This window comes from Lates calcarifer, linkage group LG6 (genome assembly GCF_001640805.2).
Source record: "Lates calcarifer isolate ASB-BC8 linkage group LG6, TLL_Latcal_v3, whole genome shotgun sequence".
Classification (NCBI taxonomy): Eukaryota; Metazoa; Chordata; class Actinopteri; family Centropomidae; genus Lates; species Lates calcarifer.
In genome coordinates this window covers 27001765-27023718 of record NC_066838.1, presented here as the reverse complement: position 1 = coordinate 27023718, position 21954 = coordinate 27001765, and the positions used below count along the sequence as shown (strand labels likewise).

The following is a 21954-nucleotide window of genomic DNA, read 5'->3' as shown; positions in this document are numbered from 1 at the left end:
TGTGGGGCAGAGGTGAGATACAGACTCTGTAATTTTAGGAGATGAAGATAATACTAAAGTACAGTTCAGGAGTGAAAGTTTGTTCACTTCCTGTGAGCAAAACCAAAGTTCAGCAGTTTTTGCTGCTGCTTTTTTTGGGTTGCCAGGTTTTGGAAAATCCTCCTTCAGCAGGACTCTTTGTCTTCTCATCTCTTTAATTCATTAATGCAGTCGTTCTCAAACTTTTTCTGGCGTGCCGCCCTTCAGACACCGAAAAAAGTTCATGGAGTGGTCGATATTATGAGAAAATCACCATATAAATGCAGTCCATTTAATCCATCTTACCTTGTACCAGACTCCACTGACAAAAACAGGAATTTTACTGAGCAGAACACAGGAGCTGCTGGAATACCACTGCCTCCATCTGTTACAGGTGGTTAAACTGTGTGCAGGTGTGTGAGTTTATAGGACACCTTACAGCCAATCAGAGCACAGGATTCTCTGTGGCGTAAAGTATGAAAACAATCAGGAGCTCACACACAGTGCCAACCAAAATGTGTGTGTGTGTGAGTGTGTCCTAGTTTTCCAGATGACTGGACGCTCTGCAGGGACCATCTATCTGTCCACACCTCACCCTCCTTCCCTACCTTCCCTCCTTCCTTCAGTAATTTTCCCTCCATCCCTCATTCCTCCCTCATTTCTCCCCCATCGTTCCTCCACCCCCCCCCCCCGCCTTCATGCCTCATCCCTACATCTCTCTGCCCTCTTTCTGTCCATCGCTTCCTCCTCCATACATCCTCCTTAAAGGGTAACTTCACACTAAATCCACGTTTCAGAGTCAGGGAATTATTTTGTTTTATTAAACGAGCGTGAGAATGAGTCGACCGCCAGAGACGCTCTGTGACACCTGGATGGACAGAATTTATTCAACTGTCTTTAAATGTGCAGCTGAGGATTAGAACAGTGTAACTGACGGTAGCTGAAAGCAACAAGTGCTCCACCTTCAACCAGACCTGGAGACGACCAATAGGAGCGCACCAGCGGCAGGTCGTCATGGTAACAGCCGTAAACATACAGTTAAGGCTGTGGAATGGTTAAAGTTTGTTTAGGTACAAAGACAACCTGGTTAGATTTCTATTTCTATTTTAATTTTTAATTTGAATCAATTTCAAATGAAATCCACAGCGTGATGAAGTGAAGGGGTCTGAATACTTTCTGAACACATCCTTCATTCATCTTTTCTTTCTTTCCTCCTCTCTCTGCTGCCCTTCCTTTGTTTTCTCCTCCCTCTCTCTCCCTCCCTCCCTCTCTCTCTCTCTCTCTCCCTCCCTCCCTCTCTCTCCCTCTCTCCCTCCCTCCCTCCCTCCCTCTCTCTCTCTCTCTCTCCCTCCCTCTCTCTCTCTCTCCCTCCCTCTCCCCCCCCCCTCTCTCCTGACCCTAATTGCTGCATCTGCTCTGTCTGGCCGAGCGAGTCTCAGATAAACAGATAAAAAAAGAGCGAGAGGCAGAGCGAAGGAGGAGAGAACTTTTCCTCTCATCAATTATTTCCTCTCAACGTCTGAGTGCACCATCCTCCTCCTCCTCCTCCTCCTCCTCCTCCTCCATCCTCCTGTTCTTCTTCATTCCTCCTTCACCTCTTTCCTCCTCTCCTCTCCTCATCATCCCTTTTTCTTTTTCCTCTTTTCTACTTTTGCTCCATCTTCTCACCCCCCCCCTTCAATTTCTCCCATTCTTCTTTCTGTCTTTCATTTATTTACCTTCCATTTTCTCCTCCTCCCTCCTCCTGCTCTTTTCCCTCTGCTCCTCCTCTTTTCTTTTCTCATGATTTTATTTGACAGCTGCTTTCCTTCTTTTTCTTCCTTTATCTTACTGTTTTTTTTCAACCTCCCTCTTTCCTTCTCTCCTTCTTTCTTTTCCTCTCCTCTTCAAACGACTTTGTTTCTTCTTTCTCCTCCTCTCCTGTTTTTGTCTCCCTCCTTCACTCCCTCTTCTCCTCCCATACCTCTGCTGTTCTCTCCATCTTCTTCCTCTGGTTTTTTAGACTCCATCTCTCATTTTCACTCCTCCCTTTTTCTCTCCTCTCTCCCAGTGCTTTCTCTCTTTTCCCCTTTTTCTTCTCCTCACCTCTCTTCCTTCTTTCTTTCCCTCCTTCATTATCCTCTTATCCTCTGCCTCTCCTCTCCTTTTGTCCCTTCTTTCTCTCTCTCCTCTCTTTTACCTCCTCTCTCTCTCCATCCTTCCCTCCGTCTTCTTAGTTTCTCTCCCTCTGTCTCCTCCTCTTCTTCATGTGAGACTTTCTGAAACATTTAAAAGATCCTGTGATATTTAAACACACACACAGACGTGTGAGTGTTTCTGTCACGTGTGTTTGTGTGTGTGTGTGTGTGTGAGGAGTAAAAATAAACACAGAAATGTGGATTATGCAAAATGAACAAATGAAACACATTAGAGACGCTCTGAAACAACGTGAGCCTCCTCACAGCGACAAACAGAGACGAGTTAATACAAAGGAGCGAGCGTGGGAGACGTAAATATGGGAGAAAACGAGAGGGCGGAAAATAGGAAGAACGAGGCGTAGAAAGAGAAAATGGAGAGAGAGAAACAAAACAAGATGATTTTCTTTTCAACTGGACGAGAGGAGTGCTCCCCCAGGCCACAACACACACACTATACACACACAATACACAACACACACTATACACACACAATACACAACACACACTATACACACACAATACACAACACACACTATACACACACACAATACACACACTGCACACAGAGAGTGTGTTCCAATGCATTTTAGAAAGTTTCATGAAATCTCAGGCAGCTGAATGAACATTCAGAGGAATCTCAGAACGTTTAATCAGCAGCATGAAAACTGACAGTATGTGGTTTTATCAGCTCGTTATTCCTCTGATCCCTGGATCCACAAAGATGCTGCTTCACCAGCTCCTCTGAAAGTTCAGGGTTCAGTTCCAGGTTTTGGTGATCACCGTCAGACCTCCTCAGGCTCAGATTCCCTGTATCCCAGCAGGTCTCTGAACCTAAAGCAGAACTCACCTCCTTTTGACTGAAGATCTGTGATCTGACTTTAGTCAGAGAAACATCTTTTCCTGCTTCACTTCCTCTTTATTCTTTATTGATTTTTTATTCTTTGGGAATCTCACGAGTCTTTAACACAAACAGTTAGAAACAGTGAAGCTGATGCAGTCACAGTTTCACTGTGCTTGAATCTTGAATCTGTTTGTGTCCATGTGACGGGCTGCAGCCCAATATTCCTTTAGCTTAGGAAGGTTCCAAACTGAGTGAGTGTCGGCCATGATCAGACCTGGTCCAGGTCTCAGGAGCTCTCCAGGAGCTTCAGTGCTTCCTGTCTCCTTTAGCAGAGGAGAGAATGACGTCCCATGATTCCAGCCGTGACTCCTCAGTCATGTGATGATGAAGTCTTTGCAGTAATAAACATTAAAATAAACATTAACAGTTTGTTTAGTGTCATAAATTGGCACCAAATAAACAGCTTTCTAACATCAGTTAATAGCTGCTGTGTAACTCCACATATCCTACAGACCAAACACAAATTATGAAGAGACAGAGGAACGAATCCTCTCTGACTGAAGACTTTCATCTGTTTGCATCATTTTCTATTCAGATTCCAGGGAGGGATTTATTTTACAGCTGTGATCTGTAACCGTTTGACCGGGCACAGACAGACACTGCGTCTCCTCCTGCTGATGGAGGTCACGGTGGAGGACAGAGGACGTCAGAGAACATGGACATAACACTGCATTATGTCTTTTAACATGGAGGACGTGATGCAGTGTAAAAGTTTTCATCACTGTGCAACTGTTCAAAATGTACAAATCCTGAATTTGAATCAAGTCTTTACGGCACTGAAGTTTAATCATCATTTACACAGTGAGCTGAAGTGTGTGTGGTTGTGTTTATAGGAGGCGGTGGGGAGCAGTGTTTTGTGTTTGACAGTAAGAGTTGAGCTCTTTGCATCAGAGGACAGGTCCAGCTGCTGTGAGAGATGAGTTAGAGTTTGATATGATCCTGTTAGAGGCGACTAAATGTGGACTGATGGATCAGATATCTCACCAACGGAAACAAGCTTCATACACACGATAAACCAGAGAGACAGTAATGGTATATCAGCAGGCTGTGAGAGAGAGAGTGTGTGTGTAGGGCTTTTTAAACATTAATGTGGGATTTAACTCCTTGTATCCAGAAATAGAAAAGAGGAGAAGAGAAGACAAAGAGGAGGAGAAGAAAAGAAAAGCAAAGAAACAGAAAACGGGAAGGAAAAATGAGAAGCAGCAGAAAATCCAACTGTACTGAGTCTGAAGTAAAAGACCTTTTTATTTAGTTTTTGTTTTTTAATATACCATATATATAATATTGTCTCTATGTCTGTGTATAATGATTTTACCTCTAAAATACATTTTTTAAAAATCAGAGGAAAGATGGTTAAAGCAGTCTCAAAAACAACGTTGGAGTTGCCAGTGGATGTTGTTTTGAGTCAGAGAGCACAGGTGAAAAACTGGATAATACTGTGGATAAAACTGAATAATGCTGTTGTGTTTGTGTGTAATGCTGTTGTAGAGAGTGTGCAGTGTGTACTCAGCTTTAGCCTGCTGGCGTCTGTGTGTGTGCATTTCCAAGCTAGAAAAAACTGTAATTGTCCTGATAAACAGTTTCTGAATGAAACTGCCCTGAAACTGGAACCAGAATAGTTACAGTATGTGATTCATGCAAACTCATGCCAATGATCAAGACTCTTTGTATAAGTTAAAGCAGTAAAAATGAATGTGAAGGTCCTGCAGTCAGAGATTTTGTAAATTTATTTTGGTAGCTATATGTGGAAGCTCATTTATTATATCATATTTATTAAATGTTGTGATGGGAGGTTTAGTGTAACAATATGTTAATCTGCAAAGTGTCGAGTAAAACGGGGCACACACCAAAAGATAATCTGGCCGATCAGGAAGCAGCTGACTGAAGACAGAAGCACAACAAACAAGATGTTGTCGTCCGCCATGTTTGTTTCCTCTGAAGTTGTCAGATGTGGAGTTGTGACAGTCCAGACTCTGGTTGTTGGTGGTGAATCTGTTAGTGTGTGGTGTGGCTGTGTTGTTTTTTGTTGTTGTGTGTATGCTCTCTCACATTTTCTAAATCTAAATCTCTTAAAAATCTTTTAGTGTGTGCCAGGCTTTAGAGGCTTTTAGGTTTCCCTCCATGACCTGAGGACACAGCTGGCATCAAGTTTTGTGGAGGTTGACTTGCTGTGGTCACTCCCTATTCTCATATGTTGACCTTGTGAAGTGTTCATGTCATATAAAGTTACTGTAATAACCAGTTCCTATTTTTTAATTAGAGCTCACATCAACATCAAACATGAACTCAGATTTTTCACAGATAAACTTCCTGAAAGGTCCTGAAACAGCAAACAAACATGGACATAAAACAAAGCGGTAAAATCAGAACTACAAAATACTAATTGCATTCATGCTTCATATTCACATATTACATCAGTTTCAGGTGATTGTTAACAGGACCGTTTGTTTCTCTGTGCTCCATTTTATATGTTTAATATGTGTTCTGACCCAGTACACAAACTCTCAGCACAGTGTGTGTGTGTTATTTTGGGAATGATCTGCCAGTTTCAGAGTTTTATTTTCAGTGTCTGGAGTCTAATATTAGCTCTGCACAGCTTCCTGCTCACATGACAGATTGATTCTCAGTTTATATTTATATTCCAGGTTTGATTCTCTCTGTGGATCAGAGTCAGATGATGTTGTGGAGCTGTCTCAGCTGTGGAGGGTTTCTCTTGTATCCAGGTGCTGCCCTCGGTCACATGCTTATCGAGAAAACGGGACGTTCCTCAGTTTTTTGGCAGCAGGAGTGCTGACATGCACCAAGGCTGTGGTCAGGACTTCCTCAAGTCCATTATCATCTCTTATGTTTTATTCACATCCAGTTGTTGTATTTGCACCACTCTTACCTCCTGGCTGTTTGCTGACTCGTCACCAACAATTAGTGCGGTGTCATCAGCGTAGATGATGATGCAGTTCATTTTTGGAAACCGTGAGCCAGCAGTGTGCTGAGCAAGCATACCTGAGGGTTACCTGAAGATGTTTGCTGCTGATCCTGAACCACTGGGATCTAAAAGTTCAAACTTCAGGAGTGTTTCATTCATCATCTCTCTGCTCTTAACTATACAATAAATGCAGTAAATCAGTGAGCAGCCTGATGTAGGTCTGTGCGTATGACAAGACAACAAAAAACGTAAACAGTTTATTGACCCATTCATCCACCCTGAACTCCTCCATGAGAAGATGTTCAGAGTTAACAACATCAGGCTACTTCTTCCCTTTACCCCGTCTTCCACTAATATAAGAATGGTTGTGTAAATACCTGATCCTGGTTATAGATGTATGTAGCTGTAACTACACTGTGTTTTTATGGAGGGTGGTGAACACAGAAATGTTTTGGTATCATGTAGTTAGTAGTTAAGAAATACAACCTTTATTTTCTATGAACATTTTGGTGACAAATGTTCTTTAGAAAAAGGTGCATATTTGAACTTGTAGAGTTTTTCAGTTGTTGTGTATTTTACAATTATTAAGAGAAAGCCTGACTGATACTTCAATGAGTCAGTTTTATCAGCCAATTTAAACAAGTAGTAGATAAATTGGGATTGGTGTCTATAATGGCGTAATAAATATAAGTAATGAGAAATTAAACTAATGAAAATCCAAAAATAGGTGCAGAGTTGTAGATGTCGACAGGTGTTGCAGGAAGTCACTATGGTTAAACTTGGTGGCTCAGAGCAGGTCGCCCAATAATGGGAAGATGAGTGATTCAATCTGCAGCTTCTCTGGTCCACATGCCAATGTGTCCTTGGGCAAGATACTAAACCTCAAATTACCCCTGGTGGGACAACACTGGTGTGTGAATGTGTGTGTTAGAGTGCTGAACAAGCACTGGATAAATGCGTGTGTGCTCTAAACCTCTGTCTTTTCTACTGAAAATTAAAACTGTCCAGTGAAGAGACAGATGTTTAGACCAACATCACCTGATGAGGCCTTACCTCAGCATTTACAGTGAGACACTTTGAGAACAAAACTGTGACGTCAGTGATCCATTTGTGAGCCGAGGACTTTTTGTTTCCTTTTGTTCCCAAACAGATCCAGTGTATTTTTACCATGACGTCATCAGTCCGTCCTGACAGTTTGATGTTCTGTGATCTGTTCAAACTTGAAGAACTCTGTTTGTCTCTGCAGCTTTAAATAACAACTGAACCACTCTGATGCTGAAAATAGACTCAGTTTGACTCTGACTTTCATTTTCTTTCTATTTGTTTTTATCTTTCTTTTCTCCTTATTGTAACTCATTCACTTATTGGGTAATTTTGGTTCCTTCTCTTTGTCATGCCTTCACACCTTTTCCTTTCCTTCAGTTTAATTTAATTTGTTTTATTAAAGGCTCAATATGCAGAGTTAATACTGTATATTCACATATTTACACCTTATGGCAGACTTTTATCAGCTCTAGCATATCTATGTTTCCCAGTTCAGTTTTCTGTTAATATTCTATTCTATCCTAGCTAACAAACTGAAGCTACAGCTAACAGGTCCCCATGATCCATGCAGAGGAAATGGAAATAAAGACACATCATTTTTTTATTAGTGTAGATACATTAGTCATTCTGGGTTAAATTTATGCTTTATTTGTGTTAATCTCAAACACTATCTATCATATCTACAAGAAGAGGATGAGGAATCAGGTGAACCAGCAGCTAACATTAGCCTACACTCTGATGTAGTATCATGCAGGACTGGATGATCCAGATGTTCCTGAACGTCACCTGTAAACGTACAAACTACTGCAGTTGTGATGCGTACTCTTGGAGGTCTGTAGTTAAGTTCAAACAAATTTAAACTAATTGGAATGTAACCCATATACTGCACTGAGGCACCCCCCTCCCCCCTCCCTCCTCCAGTCCATATATTTCCCTCTGTGGTATCATATCCTCTCATATAAATCTTGTTATTTTATCACTGATGGTCACTGAGTCTCTGTTGAGGCTCCTGAGGATGTTTGTGGTGAGAAGTCAGATGAGGTTGTTCTGTCTCACCTGGGCTCCAGCAGCAGGTGAGTCCTCACAGTAAGAATAAGTCATTTTACCCTCCACAGTCCCTCCTCACTCCGCTCTCAGGAGCTTCAGTGTGGTGACTGTCCGATCAGCTCTGCTCCCTCCTGTCAGCTTACTTTACTGATCAATAGGGCAGCAATAGGTCAAGCTGAGAGTGAATTTTAACAGCGCCCTCTACTGGGACACAAGCACTCTGTTGTGTTTATACAAAACTGCTCATTACAGCCCCAGTGTCTGCTGCCTCAGCAGGTGTAGAACGACAAACTCTGTTCTTGAGTCAGTTTTTGGCCTGTGACGTTTTAAAGGTGACCTCCATCAGGTGTCCACCTCACTGTGTGTCTAACTGCATGTGTGTTAAAGTCATTTAACGTCTTCAGTGTCTCCAGAGGATCTGTGTGAAGTCTGATGAATGTCCTCAGGTGATTTTACCTGAGTCAGCATCAGTCGGGTCTAAAAAGATCCAGGGATGAGGAGTTAGTGGTTCCTCATCTCTGCTGCTGGCCACATGCTCCAGCTGCTGCTCTTTTAACACACACAAATCTCCGACCAAACAGTCAACAGCTGAGTTGCATTGTGGGTAATGTAGGAAAGAGGAATGTGTGGAATAAATAAAACAATATCTCTGATTCCTCTGCACTGATTTTACTCCTTGTTTTGGCTGTTAGACAGTGGTTGCTGGTTGCACAACTTGTCCTTCTGAGAATGTTTCATTTAAATACTTTTAATGAATCTGAGGCGATAAAATTATTCATTTATTCATAATATAAGAAAGAAAAAACTAGAGAAAAGTTCAAACAATGATAACGCTTTATCTGTTTTCCTGTCCTGTTCCTCATCTCACTCCCCCTCACATCAATCTGACGAGCAGTCGCTCTCTGTATTTAAAGATCAGTCAGTCTGGGAGCGACAGCAGCTTCCAGCCCTGTCCTGTAATTCTGGACATGGACGGCGGCACTGTTTGGTCATGTGACCTGTGAATCCTTGTCCTTTAGAAACATGATGAGGTGAGAAATAAGGAAAAGATTTAAGAGGAGGAAAGGAATAAAGGAATGTAAAAACTGAGGAATGAAACCACAGGAAAAGGAATGAGAACGTGGAAGAGAGAGTCAGAGTCAGATCTCCTTCACCAGAGGAGGAGAAAACATGGAACAACCATCCCTCCTCCTGCAACTTTCATCATCCCTCCATCAATTAAACATGGCCGCGGATTTCACTGGAGGAGGAGAGAGCAGAGGACAGAAGGAGAGCAGAGAAAAAGAGCCGACGGACGAGAGAGGATTTAGGAAAAGGAGGAGGGGCAGAGAAGGTGAGAGGAGGAGGAGGAGGAGGAGGAAAGACGAGGAGGAGGAGGGAAAGAGGAGGAGAGCAGGGAGGCTTTTAGCAGCCTGCTGTAACCCAGAATAGAAGTTTTCAGAGAGGAAAAACAAACTGAGCTGATGATCAAACTCGTCCGGTCGATACCTGTGTCCTTGTGAAGAACAATCCCAATCCAAACAGTCTGCAGGCTGAGGACGGCTACACCTCCTCTCCTGTGCCTTTACAATGTTCCACATCGAACGAGCTCGTTTCAGCTCGTCCTTGAAGCTGCGTGAAGTCTTCAAACCAAAGAAATAGACGTTCTTTAGCTGCTAAATGTTCTCCAGCTGTTCAAGGCCCAAGGCAGTTCTGCAGGACTGATCCTAAAACCAGGCAGTCAGTTAGCATGTTAGCATGTTAGCTCTTCCTGTTGTCAGTGTGTTTCTGGTTAAATGTCTGAAATAAGGTCTGTGGTTTTAACACAAGCTCAAGACATTTTCAGGTTTGATTCTCCGACATAAAATGGGTCAGTAAATCCCCCACTCCTGATGTTTGAAGCTTTTACGTGTCTTAAAAAAGGCGGTTGCTAACGAGTGTCTAAATGAGACTACAGAGGTTGTCGGGGACGTTAACATGAAAACCCATCTACTCACCAGTCCACCTTTACAGCCTCGTTGTGTTTCTACTCACGCTCTTTCAAACTCTCACTAACTTTCTAAGAAGAAAGGCTTTTGTAAAAGGGCTCAGAGATTAATGGAAGCACCAATGGTCTGACACCTTCAGTCCTGTTAATGATCTTTAATAATCTGTGTTTGTCTTGACCTCAGTGAGACTTGGGAATAAAAGTTAAAGCATCAGTCAGAGGTTTTGGACTCTGCAGTTTTTCCTGCTGTGTCTCTGCTCCTCTCTGATCGGAGGGATCACCCTGCTCTTTAATTGTCCTTCCTGCCTCTCCTCTCTAAACTAATTACCATTGGCTGTCTGTCCCTCTATTAGATTGTGATTGGCTCGCTCCCTTTTTACAGGTGGGAGATAAGGATCGGTCTGCGCGTTCGATTGGCTGACTCAGCACTAATGGATTCCTATCTGCTCCAATCGGAGTGCAGCGGCCCACCGTCTGTTTGTTTTTCTGCTTCCAGATGAATCTGGACTCTGTTCTTTATATTTCCAGTTGTGTCTCTGCTCCTTCTCTCTTTATCTCGCTCTGTTTTCCTCTCAGTCCGTCTCCGTCTGTGTCTCGGTATCGTAGCTCGGTGCAGGATGACATAATCCCCACCATGAAATATTTAACGTACTGAGAGAGCAGCTCAGAATAACCGGGCTGACCCGGGCCTCCGGAGAGTTTCCCCTTTTGTAAAACCTTTATTTATTACGACGGTTGACTCCAGGTCCACTGAGGGAGGGGGCATGGGGCAGCTGGAGGGTCAGATGCCTTGCTCAGAGGTTTTCTCAGCAGTATTTGGATCAGTCTGTCAGCTGATGAGACAGACCGTGCTGTGGGGGTAAACCATGTCCTGGATCCGGAGGACAGATTTTGGAGCCTGAAGTTTGAGTTTCCTGTTGGACACTCATTTTGGTCTTTGTCTTTGTCTTGGTCCAGCTGCAGGTCTGAGGTCTGTGAGCCAATGGGAACAGAAACCTGAGCTGTGTCACTTCTACTTCTGACACCAAACGATCAAATCAAACAGGCTGCGACTTTTACAGAGAATTGAACAGATTTTGGTTTCAGACTCTGGGCCTGCTCCCGTCCTGTTTATCTGTCTGCATCAGTGCTGGACAGTGTCCTCTGGATTCTGTCCCAGAGACACTGAAATCTAAAATGAAAGACTTAGAGGCAGACTGAGACGTCACTGTGTTACACAGCTGACGTTTGGCCAGGTCTCCTTTAGTCTCAGTGAGACTCTCGTGGTTAAACAAAGGTTCAGTAAAAAAGAACCAAGCTGTAACAGTAACTTCTGATTAAAATAAATCTGCAATAAACAAAAAAAAAATCCAAGAAAGTCAGACAGAGAGTGGAATGATCAGGTGTTAAAATAAAATATGAACAAATATTAAGAAGAAATATAGATACATTTTAAATGGATATTTATGCATTCAGTGAAGTTCAACATCAGTAACTGGTTGATGTGCATGAAGCTGGACTGATGTGGTTTAAACAGCTAAGTGACATGAACAGAGAGGACTGAACGTTTCTGCTGCAGAGTTTCAGACCTGATGCTGAAGCTGTGAATGTGGCTTTAATCTTTACAACTGAATCCATCAGACATCAGCAGGTGACTGAGGCTGGGACGTCTACAGCCTGGACGCCTGCTACACTTGTTTTTGTCTTTCTGTTTGTTTCTATTTCCCTGTCTCCTCCTCTCCTCTCTCACACTTCGTCCCTCCTGACCTCTCTGTGTTCTTCTCTTCTTCTCCTCTTTCCTCTCTCCATCCTTCCCCTCATCTGTCCTCACCCAACCTCCCCTCCCTCCCCTCCTCCTCTTCCATCTCTCTCCTCTGGCTTTGTCTCAAGCTTCCACTCCATGTATCCTCCTCCTCCTCCTCCTCCTCCTCCTCCTCCTCCTCCTCCTCTCCTGCTGCAGGATGGAGACTTGGCTCCAGCAGCTGCAGATAATGACCCTGGAGAAAGAGGGAGGAGAGGGGGAGAAACAGGAGATGGGAGGAGAGATAGAGGAGAGAACAGAGAGGGCAGGGGAGGAGGAGGGAGGAAATAAAGGAAATGTACAGAGAGAGGAGGGAGAGGAGGAATAGAAACTTTCTCCTCCCTCTCTCTACTAACCAGCTACAAGGCTTCTAATGCTGCCATCCATTATTTACCATTAGCAGCTCCAGGCACACACACACACACACACACACACACACACACACACACACACACACACAGTCTCAGCTGGTTTAATCACCTCTCTGCAGTCACAACCTCCGACATCTCAAAGAGTAACTCAGCTCTGAGCTGAAAACCTGTGACCACTGATCTCTGCAGGTTCAACATCTGTCAACATCTGTCAACATCTGTCAACATCTGTCACAGCTGGTGTCAAAATGAATGCAGCCATGTGTGAGGCTGTACTCAGTGTTTGGAGCTAAATGCTAACCATGCTCACAGGGACAGCGCTAACATGCTGATGTTTAGCTGGTTTAACATGTTCACCATCTTAGCTTAGCGTGTTAGCATGCTAATACTAGCTAATTAGCACTTGTACGTCCCTGAGGTGGAGCAGAGGAGGTGAGAGAGATAAATCTGTCGACCTGCTGCTGTTGCTACAGGAAAAATCAGAGGATCTGCAAAGTCAGAGAGATTCATCCTCTGGAGACTCTGAATGTCTGTGGAAAATTTTATCATAATTAAAACAGTAGTTGTGAAGATAATTTGCAGTAGAGCTGATGTTATACACATCGTAAGCTGTGTATGTGTGTGTGTGTGTGTGTGTGTGTGTGTGTGTGTCTTCAGGTCAGTGAATAAGATAAATCAGTGGAGTCTGATGTTTTGTCTGAATGAGTTAAATATAAACCTGTTTTCAATGTAACTGTGTCCAAACACACACATGTACGTGGAGTGTGTGTAACTGTGTGTACATGTAGAGCGGTGTTTTGTCAAGAGGCTGAACATGCATCATGCTTTATGCTGTGTGTGTGTGTGTGCGCCTGCAGGGGATTCTGGGTAGAGCGAGTGGTCGAACTCTTGACCTTCTTTTCTTCTTCTACCTTTATTTTCACGCAGACTGACTCAGTTCTACAGGAAGAGTCAAAGTGAAGATGTTTGTAAACCTCATTTAATCTGATGTTATTCTGCTGTTATCAGTATGACTTTATTCTTTAAAAAACCTCACAAATATACAGATTCATCTTTTAAAAACTTCTAAAGCACAAACAGGAGGAAACAGCATTTCATGGGGACTATTTTCAGCAGCGGATTAGTCTACATTTGATAAGATAAAGATAGATTGAGAGACATTCTTGCGTTACAGCAGCAGAGAAAGCAACAACAGGTAACAACAGCAAAATGAAAAAAGAAAGATCTTCAAAATATGTACAGGAAAATAATTTAAGTTGCAAATTTACAATTCACAGTAACCATCAATGAATAGATATAGTTATGTGCAATATTTTCATCTGAGAATGGATGTGCAAAACTGGCAGTGAAGTATGATGAAAATATAGAGAAAAAAATGTATAAATATTTTCAGAACGTATGTACAGGAGGCAGTGTTCACCTGTCACACACAGGTGAGTGGTTGTACAGAGCTATGGAGAATGGCAGGAATGATTTCCTGTAGCGTTCCTTATGTCTGTGTGAGTGAATTTACACAGACTTCAGTCGTTTGTCACCTGTCGTTCAAAGTTTATAAAGTTAGTCAGGTCAACTTCATTATAGTGTAAATCCAGTCCACACACACACACACACACACACACACAGCACACAGCAGCAGCATCAAGGCTAATTTACAGTCCATTAAAGGTGCATTGTGTGTAATTCTCAGCTGTAGACTGAAGGCTGCAGATTTACTGCTGCTCTCTGATAATAAAAACACACAAACAGCAGCAGGAGGCTTTATGGCTGCAAGTGTGTGTGTGTGTGTGTGTGTGTGTGTGTGTGTGTGTGTGTGTGTGTGTGTGTGTGTGTCTGTGTGTGTGTGTGTGTGTGTGTGTGTGTGTGTGTGTGTCTGTGTGTGTGTGTGTGTGTCTGTGTGTGTGTGTGTGTGTGTGTGTGTGTGTGTGTGTGTGTGTGGGTGTGCATTAAAGTGGTAAAAAGGTAAATGTGTCCAGGGTTAATGGAGGTCCTGGGTTATAAACCAGTACATCGTGTCTTTGTGGTGGCCGATGTGCAGGTGTGCTGCAGGTGTTCCTGTTTTTGTGTCCACCCTCTGTGTGTCCAGTATCCAATGCATTATCAACAGATTTAGGTTCTAACATGAGTTAAACAACACATTCAGAGTCTCTGTCACAGTCACAGAACTCCTCACTGCCAAAAACACACATAAAAAATAAGAGTCATTGTTTTAGTTGATTCAGCTTGTGTGCTGTCAGCCAATCAGATTTCATATTTCTAATCAAATCTCAACGTTGACAGGAGATTTGGTAAAAACACGTTGCAGTTTCTGGGCTTTGGTGGAGCTAGGCTAGCAGTTTCCCCCTGCTTCCAGTCTTTGTGCTAAGCTAGGCTAACCACATCCTGGACCTCTCTTTGCTCTGAGCAGATTGGAGATGATGCCGATACCCATCTCATCATCTGACTCTGGAGAAGACAAGAGACTTTCACTAAATGTAGGAGCGTTCCTTTAATCGATATTTATGGCTGTTCTCTGCTAATGTGTCTTTTCTCTGAGGCACTTAGCGTCCACGGTCACTCTGGGAAGCTCCCGCTGTCTGATCAAAGATGGCTGATGTTGGAGGTCGAGGTTGGAGGATGTTGGTGGAGAGCCAGGATGTTACCTGATGGTTCAGGTTGTATCAGCTCTGATCTGGAGTCAGGTTAGACTGTGTGGTCTGCTGGGAGCTGAGCTGTTACAGGATCAATCAGACTGACACGGACGCACAAAATAACCTGATCAATAAAACACAACACAATACAACAATACTGCAGTAACCAACCCTCTGACGTTCAGTGTCTCCACTCTGTGGTCATTTTAAACAGTGGAAGAAGATGATTTATCTCAGTAGAAGTACTCTGTTACAAGTAAAAGTGCTGCTTTCAAGATTTTACTTAAATAAAGGTACAAAAGTATTAACATCAGTAGACAGAGCAGGTCTATTCATTACACCATTCAGACATAATTCAAAGTGCTTTACATTAAGAAGACAATAAAATATCATTAATGTACAATTAAAATATAAACTAAAGCAAAAACTAGCAAATAAATAATGAAAGATTCTTAAAGTGCCAAAAGTAAAAGTACTTATTTTTTGCAGAGTTGCCTTTTTCAAAGAAATATACTGATTGTTTTATTGGAGCTGGTAAAGATAGAATAGAATAGAATAGAATAGGCTTTATTGGATCTATAATTACTTTATATACTACAAGTCTGCAAAGAAACTAGTATCAAATAAATATACTGGAGTAAAATGTGCAGTGTTTAGTGGAGTGAAAGTAGAAAGTATCAGAAAATGGAAAAACTCAGGTACAGAGCTTGAGTAAATGTAATAAGTTAGAAATGTGGAGTTTTTAAAGATAACTTCATGAATCATCCCAGTTAAAGGTAAATATTTTTTCTTTTTTCACATCGTCTGTATGTTCCCTGAAAAATGATTGAGCATTTTGATTTCTCTCTCAAATCTCGTCCAATCACTTTTTCAACATTTGCAGTAAGAAAGAAAAGTTGAGTAAGAAAAGTTCAGAGGCTGAAAAATGAGTGAAAAATCCATGAGCATGAATGAATAAATGTTGTTAATGAAACTGATGCAGCCTCAGTGAGAAATGACCTGATGCTGCAGGTTGTTCCTTTACATTCACTGCTCTGCTGACAGCTGATAATAACTCTTCATCAGGTGGTATCACCTGGTGAATGCAGCAGTGTGTGTGTGTGTGTGTGTGTGTGTGTGTTTCTTCCCTCTCCAGAAGTCACAGTGAAACTTTACAGCCCATGAAGCTCAGGTCCACAAACTGCAGACTAATGAGGCTGATGTTCCAGCTGTGCTGAGTTCAAACAGCTGTTCCAGTTGTCTGTCTGCCCATCACAGCTTCATTCACTCACTTTACATCTGTACTCAGCAGCTCTGTGGCTTCCTCCCTGTCTTCTGAGGAGTCAGGAAGTTGATCATTTTGTCCTTCGTCTGTTTTCTGGGTCGTTGCCCTGAACTGTTGTGTTGCTTCATTTGCATAAAGTTCTGAATCTGGAGCCTCTCAGTCGGCTGCTGTTGTTCTCAGGTGATATATTATCAGACAAACAAGACAAACAATAACCTTACACGCTTTCAACACAAACTGTCAACACATAGATAAAACTTTTAATGAAGTTTTAGCTGCTAAACTGATCCATTTGCTCGACTTATAAAACAGTAAAGTGACCTGTTTGCTAACCTGAGCAAACCACCAAACCTTTACCTGCTGCTGTACATTTATTGACTCAAAATCCAGTAATCCAAGTCCAGATCTACCAAACTGCATTAGCAACTAAATTGATCACTTAGTTAACATGAACTAGCTCCTTTAGCCACAAAACAGACACATTAACTGTCATAATTCCAACTGCTTTAGCTGCTAAATTGATCAGTTAACTAATAATAATAATAAACCTAATTATTTGTCTTGTGGAGCAAGTTGGACCAGACTTTCTGACACATTCAACACAAAACAAGAGCCCAACACTTTTAGCTGTTAAATCTGCTAACACAGGCCCGTTAGCATACCTAAACCAAGCCTTTGAAGCCATCAGACTTATGCATTAGAAAAGCAAACAGTTTTACCTGCTAAACTGAGCCTTGGCTAACCTTAATGCATTATTGTGAACAGGATTCGTCTGAACACTTAACATTCTGCAGTAGAAGCACAGAAGCATTTTACAAACTCTAATGACTGTTTTAAAGCCTGAGAAGCATCTTGAAGAACTGCAGAGAGAAATAATAGAAGTGAGAGTGAACCTGTGTCAGGATCAAGATTTAAGTCCAGTTGATATTCAGGCCGGATTCGGTTAGTGATCCAGCACAGATTCATCCTGGCTGTTTGGCCTCAGTCTGACGTCTTCGTCGATTCTTTGCAGTCGTTTTTTTTTGCCAACAATTACAGATGACTTCTGTTCCTCTCGGCCCTCTCTGTTATCTCCATTGATCGGCTCCCAGCTGCCAATACTGCTCCCTGCTCAGGGCTCTCCAGGTCCAGGAAAACTGACCTGAGCTCTGTCATCACACACAGACTGACTCCTACTGATCCCAACACTAAGTAAATTACTGTCAGAGGTTCACTCTGTCAGACATGGAATTACAGTCAGTTAAAACTAAATCAGAGGGGAGAGCTGGTTTTAAAGCAGCGTGTTGGTGTTTTACATGTTTTAGCTCATGAACTACATCTTTGTCACCAATCATACAGAGTCTGCATGGAGTCTGTATCAGTGGTTCCTTCCACTGGTTTTGAGAAACCTGAATGCTGACTGCGAACGTCAAGGACAAGGCCTGGGTCTCTGATCAGTCTGGTACAGAGCCCTTCTGGTGACATTTGAAGAAAAAAAAATATTACACAGCTACAAAATGCGTAGGAACAAGATCCTATTCTGTGAAGTGTCTCTTGCTAATGATTACTCTGAGTGACTGAAGTATGTCATTGTAATTCCTTCCAAGGTCAATAAACAACTGACTGTGGCCCCAAGTCATTGATCTCATTCCTTCAACTTATTAAAGTGCAGCCACGGCTTCATGAACTCATTCCCACGCGTTATTAACTCGTGGCCACGCAACATCTTTTTTCCTTCAAGACGGACTCTGTAGTCACCACGTTGTTTCCTCTACTTGAGTCACTTTGTTTCTCACCATGAATAAAGACCAACCAGTCCCAGACTGTCAGAGGCTCTGGGTCAAAGGATCCTGGTAGTTGGTCTCTGCCTCACAGCTGGACTGTCCCACCCACATCCTAAAACAGGTCCTGAACCTGCTGTGGTGGAGCTTCAGCTCCTGGATATTCACAGGAGAGGATTTCACATTTTCATGTTGTTTATTCGTCATGTCCCCGCTGTGTAAAGACCTTTAGTAAACCACGAGGTTTCTCAAATGGTTGAAGAGTTCCTTCACGTATTTTAATTCTATCTCTAAGATTGTTTCACCTGATATAGGAGAGAATAATGAACTGTTTTGTATCAGAAGACACTGGTGTTTCTCCAAACTTTAATATTTTTGGAATTGAGTCAATCAGAGAGTTACATGATGTTCAGGAAGTTCCTGTGATTTTAAACTTGTGTTCAGAGTAGAAATGTAAATATAAAAGTGAGGTTATAGAGGATTCACATCACACTTAAAAACCAAATCCTTCAGAATAATCTGCATCAGTTAGAGCAGTGTATTTAAATGTAAAACATAATGTTTATAAATGCATCTAACTCTGAAATGAGAGTTTCCATATTTAGAAGCTAAAAACTCGACTGTCAGCTGACGTCAAGCGACAGACGAGGCTCTATATAAAACACTTCACAGCCTCCTAATGAACTTTCAGGGTTTTTAAAGAGAAGTAAATTAGCTCTCAGATATGAGCATTAACACGGCAGACGAGGTTGTGGCCTTATTTTCTGAAGGACTGAGACATAATCCACTGCAGCAGGTAGTCGAGCGCAGAGCTGCACTTCATTACCTTTAGATCTGATTTACTGTACAGACTGAACTCATCTGCACGTTTGAGCAGAAAGAGTTTAATTCCACAGTGAGACAGATTCATTTGAGAAACCTGCACACTAAATCACTTTATCACCAGAAAAACAATTTCTGATTTAATAACTTAATAAGTGATTTAATGGCTGTGAGAGTTCAGCTTTTACGAGTCTTTCTGGAACAGTTTTATTACAACAGCTCTTCAGGTGCCTGAAAAGAAAAGAGAAGAACAAAAAACCTTTCAACAAAGAGTCTGCTGATGAATTCCCAGGCAGCTGTCTGCATGATGGAGGAGCTCTGCAGAGCTGTGATCAGAGGGATGTTGGTTTACATGTGTTGTTAATATCAGGTCAGAGAGGCTTCCTGAGACGCCTGAAAGAAAAGATGTTTCCTAATCATTCCTGAGCAGATTTCTCGCCTGCTTCCGACCAACGATAAGACTGTTGAAGGTTGAAATTACAGCATCGTTGCAGTTGAATTGAAATTTTACCAAGTCATTTTTTATAAGTAAATCAGTGAATATTTCCCTGGTGTTTGAGCACCTTCATCAAGACTGTCATTTCCAAAAACAAGACATTTGTTTTTCATTAATTTTCCTGTGCTCTGCAGTGATAGCGCCCCCTGTGGTAACGTTCTTCAGTGGCTGTGATTTGATTGGTTCATGTGGTCAGGGTATATTAGAATAGGAAGGCGTCCAGATTACGGTCCACAGGCCACATGTAGCCCAGCACATCATTGAGAGAGTTATTTTTAAAATTCTATTGGTCTGCACTGACGATGTTAAAATGCAGTTCCTGTCGTGAACACTAGGTGTCATCATCAGATGCAGGAAGCGTTCTGCGGCAGAGCTCGTTAATGTGACGGTGAAAACTGTGATTAATCAGTAGGAAATGAAGCTGTTAGAGAGATATAATCCTCCTCTGTCTCAGCCGGGGACAGTTCTGGAGTTTTATTCGCTGAGATCTGAAACTGACTGTTTTATGAAAGGAAAAGGTCACAGAGAAGAAGTGGAGTGAAATGTAAAAGGCGGATATAAAGAAGAGAAAATAAACCATCAGAGGAGGACGGAGACAGGAACTTGGCTCGTTGACGCTGCTGCTCGGTGGTTAGTGCAGTGAAATGTGGATCAGTGTGGCTGTAAAGTGTTTTCTCCTCAGAATCACACAAACCATCCTGGCCTCCTGCCCACTCTCTAATCTCCTCCTCCTCCTCCTCCTCCTCCTCCTCCTCTTCCTCGTCTCACTTCCTGTGATTTATGGCTCTGTACAATGAAAGGTGAAGGCCGCATGAGGCAACAACCAGCAACCTGTGAGTGAGAGCATGTGTGAGTGTGCAGCCTTACAGCAGAGAGATCTTGTGCAGCATCTATCTATCTATCTATCTATCTATCTATCTATCTATCTATCTATCTATCTATCTATCTATCTATCTATCTATCTATCTATCTATCTATCTATCTATCTATCCTGCATCATTTTAATTTTTACTGAAACTTGACAAGGATGTGAGGATGTAAAGATTCTGAAAATGAGACCAAACCCACGATACAAGCGTCTGATATCATGTCTGTGATGTGTGATGTGTTGGTTCGGGGACTGATGATGGGACTGTGTTTCCTCCTCTCAGGTACGGTGACATGGTTCCAAACACCATCGCGGGGAAGATCTTCGGTTCGATCTGCTCTCTGAGTGGCGTGCTGGTGATCGCTCTGCCCGTCCCCGTCATCGTCTCCAACTTCAGCCGGATCTACCACCAGAACCAGAGAGCAGACAAGATGAGAGCGCAGCAGGTCTGACCGCTTTATCAAAGATTAGAGCTTTGTGGGACTGCAGGGTCCAGCTGGTAAAATATGCACTTTTCTATCTTAAAGCTGCAGTGCAGAGCCTTTGTCTCCCCCTGCTGACAGTGACAGTAATTACACAAACACGACTGTAATCCTTCCTCTGAACGTTGAGCTTCCTGGGTTTTCCCTCCGTACTCCTGGTTGCTGTAGCTCACTCCAGCTTCATCACTATGTTCACCAGCACAGGAACATCACCACAGACACAGGTTTAAAACGCTGATATACTGTAAAACACAGACATTTACCTGGAGTCCAGTATTCCACATTTAACTCTACATCTCAACCTGAACTTAAACACGTTTCATTTCCTCTGGTCAGGCAGTAAAATATCCCAGAATGCTCCTTTAAAGATGCACCTGACAAACATGGAGTTTACAGCTGAAGTCTGACGGCTTCCCTTTAACCTTAATGCTCCCACACACTCCCTGTGTGTGTGTGTGCGATGTGCTGACGGAGCTGTTTTCCTGTGTGTTTCTGTCCAACAGAAAGTGCGTTTGGCTCGGATCCGCATGGCGAAGAAAGGAACAACCAACGCCTTCCTCCAGTACAAAGAAGACCGAGCGCTCGGGGTGAGACACACACACACACACACACACACACACACACACACTCTGACAGTCTATAGTTTCTCACTATCAAGCAGGAAGGGTGGATTGCAGTCTGGTTAACTCAGACAGTAATGGAGAGAGACAGAGCGAAATGGGAAGAGAGAGGGGAAAGATAAATGGTGTGATATCAGGTGGAGGTGGAGTCTGGGACCAGGGTGCAGCGAGTGTAAACGACAGTTTGGTTCCATTCAGTTTCAGGTCAGTTTATTTGAATATCATCTTTACAGAGAGACGAGGAGTTAGCAGGGTAGCTTACCTCGGTCTCCATCTGTCACATGACCTCCTCCCCTCCTGCTTACTGCAGCAGGTGTAGATGCAGAAGGTTCAGATCTGTCGTCAGACAGATAACATGTGAAAGCACAGATCACAGGTTAGAACATTCATTCATCTCTGATCAAGAAGCAGCGAGGTCTGTGGCTGTATGTCAGGTTAGAGAGACAGACAGACAGACAGACAAGGAGCTGCTGCCTCAGCAGTTTGGCTCTTCACCAACAGCAAGTGCATCAGAGGAGTTTTGTCTAAACAGATACTTGGCAAAACAACAGAACCAGGTGAGCTCCAGTCTCACACAGACAGACAGACAGACAGACAGACAGACAGACAGACAGACAGACAGACACTGGGATCTCTGTATGTCGGTGGAAAGAGCAGCGTCAGGACGTACGGACACTGTAAAGGTGGAGCAGCGTCTCCATCAGTCACATGACGCAACCTCAGCTGCAGATGCTCTGTCAGCTGAGGAAATGTGTCCATTATGAAAATAACCAGCTTCAACTCTGTGT

The 21954-nt window shown here is 42.8% G+C and overlaps 1 protein-coding gene across 1 annotated transcript in view; it reads left to right on the top strand.

Annotated features, from left to right (window-relative positions):
- Positions 1–21954, top strand: part of kcnd1 (potassium voltage-gated channel, Shal-related subfamily, member 1) — a 63965-nt gene that overhangs the window by 33802 nt on the left and 8209 nt on the right. The window contains exons 5-6 of the mRNA XM_018670814.2: positions 20348–20510; positions 21050–21133. Of these exons, the coding sequence (XP_018526330.1) occupies positions 20348–20510; positions 21050–21133 (247 nt within the window). The remainder of the gene's footprint in view (positions 1–20347; positions 20511–21049; positions 21134–21954) is intronic.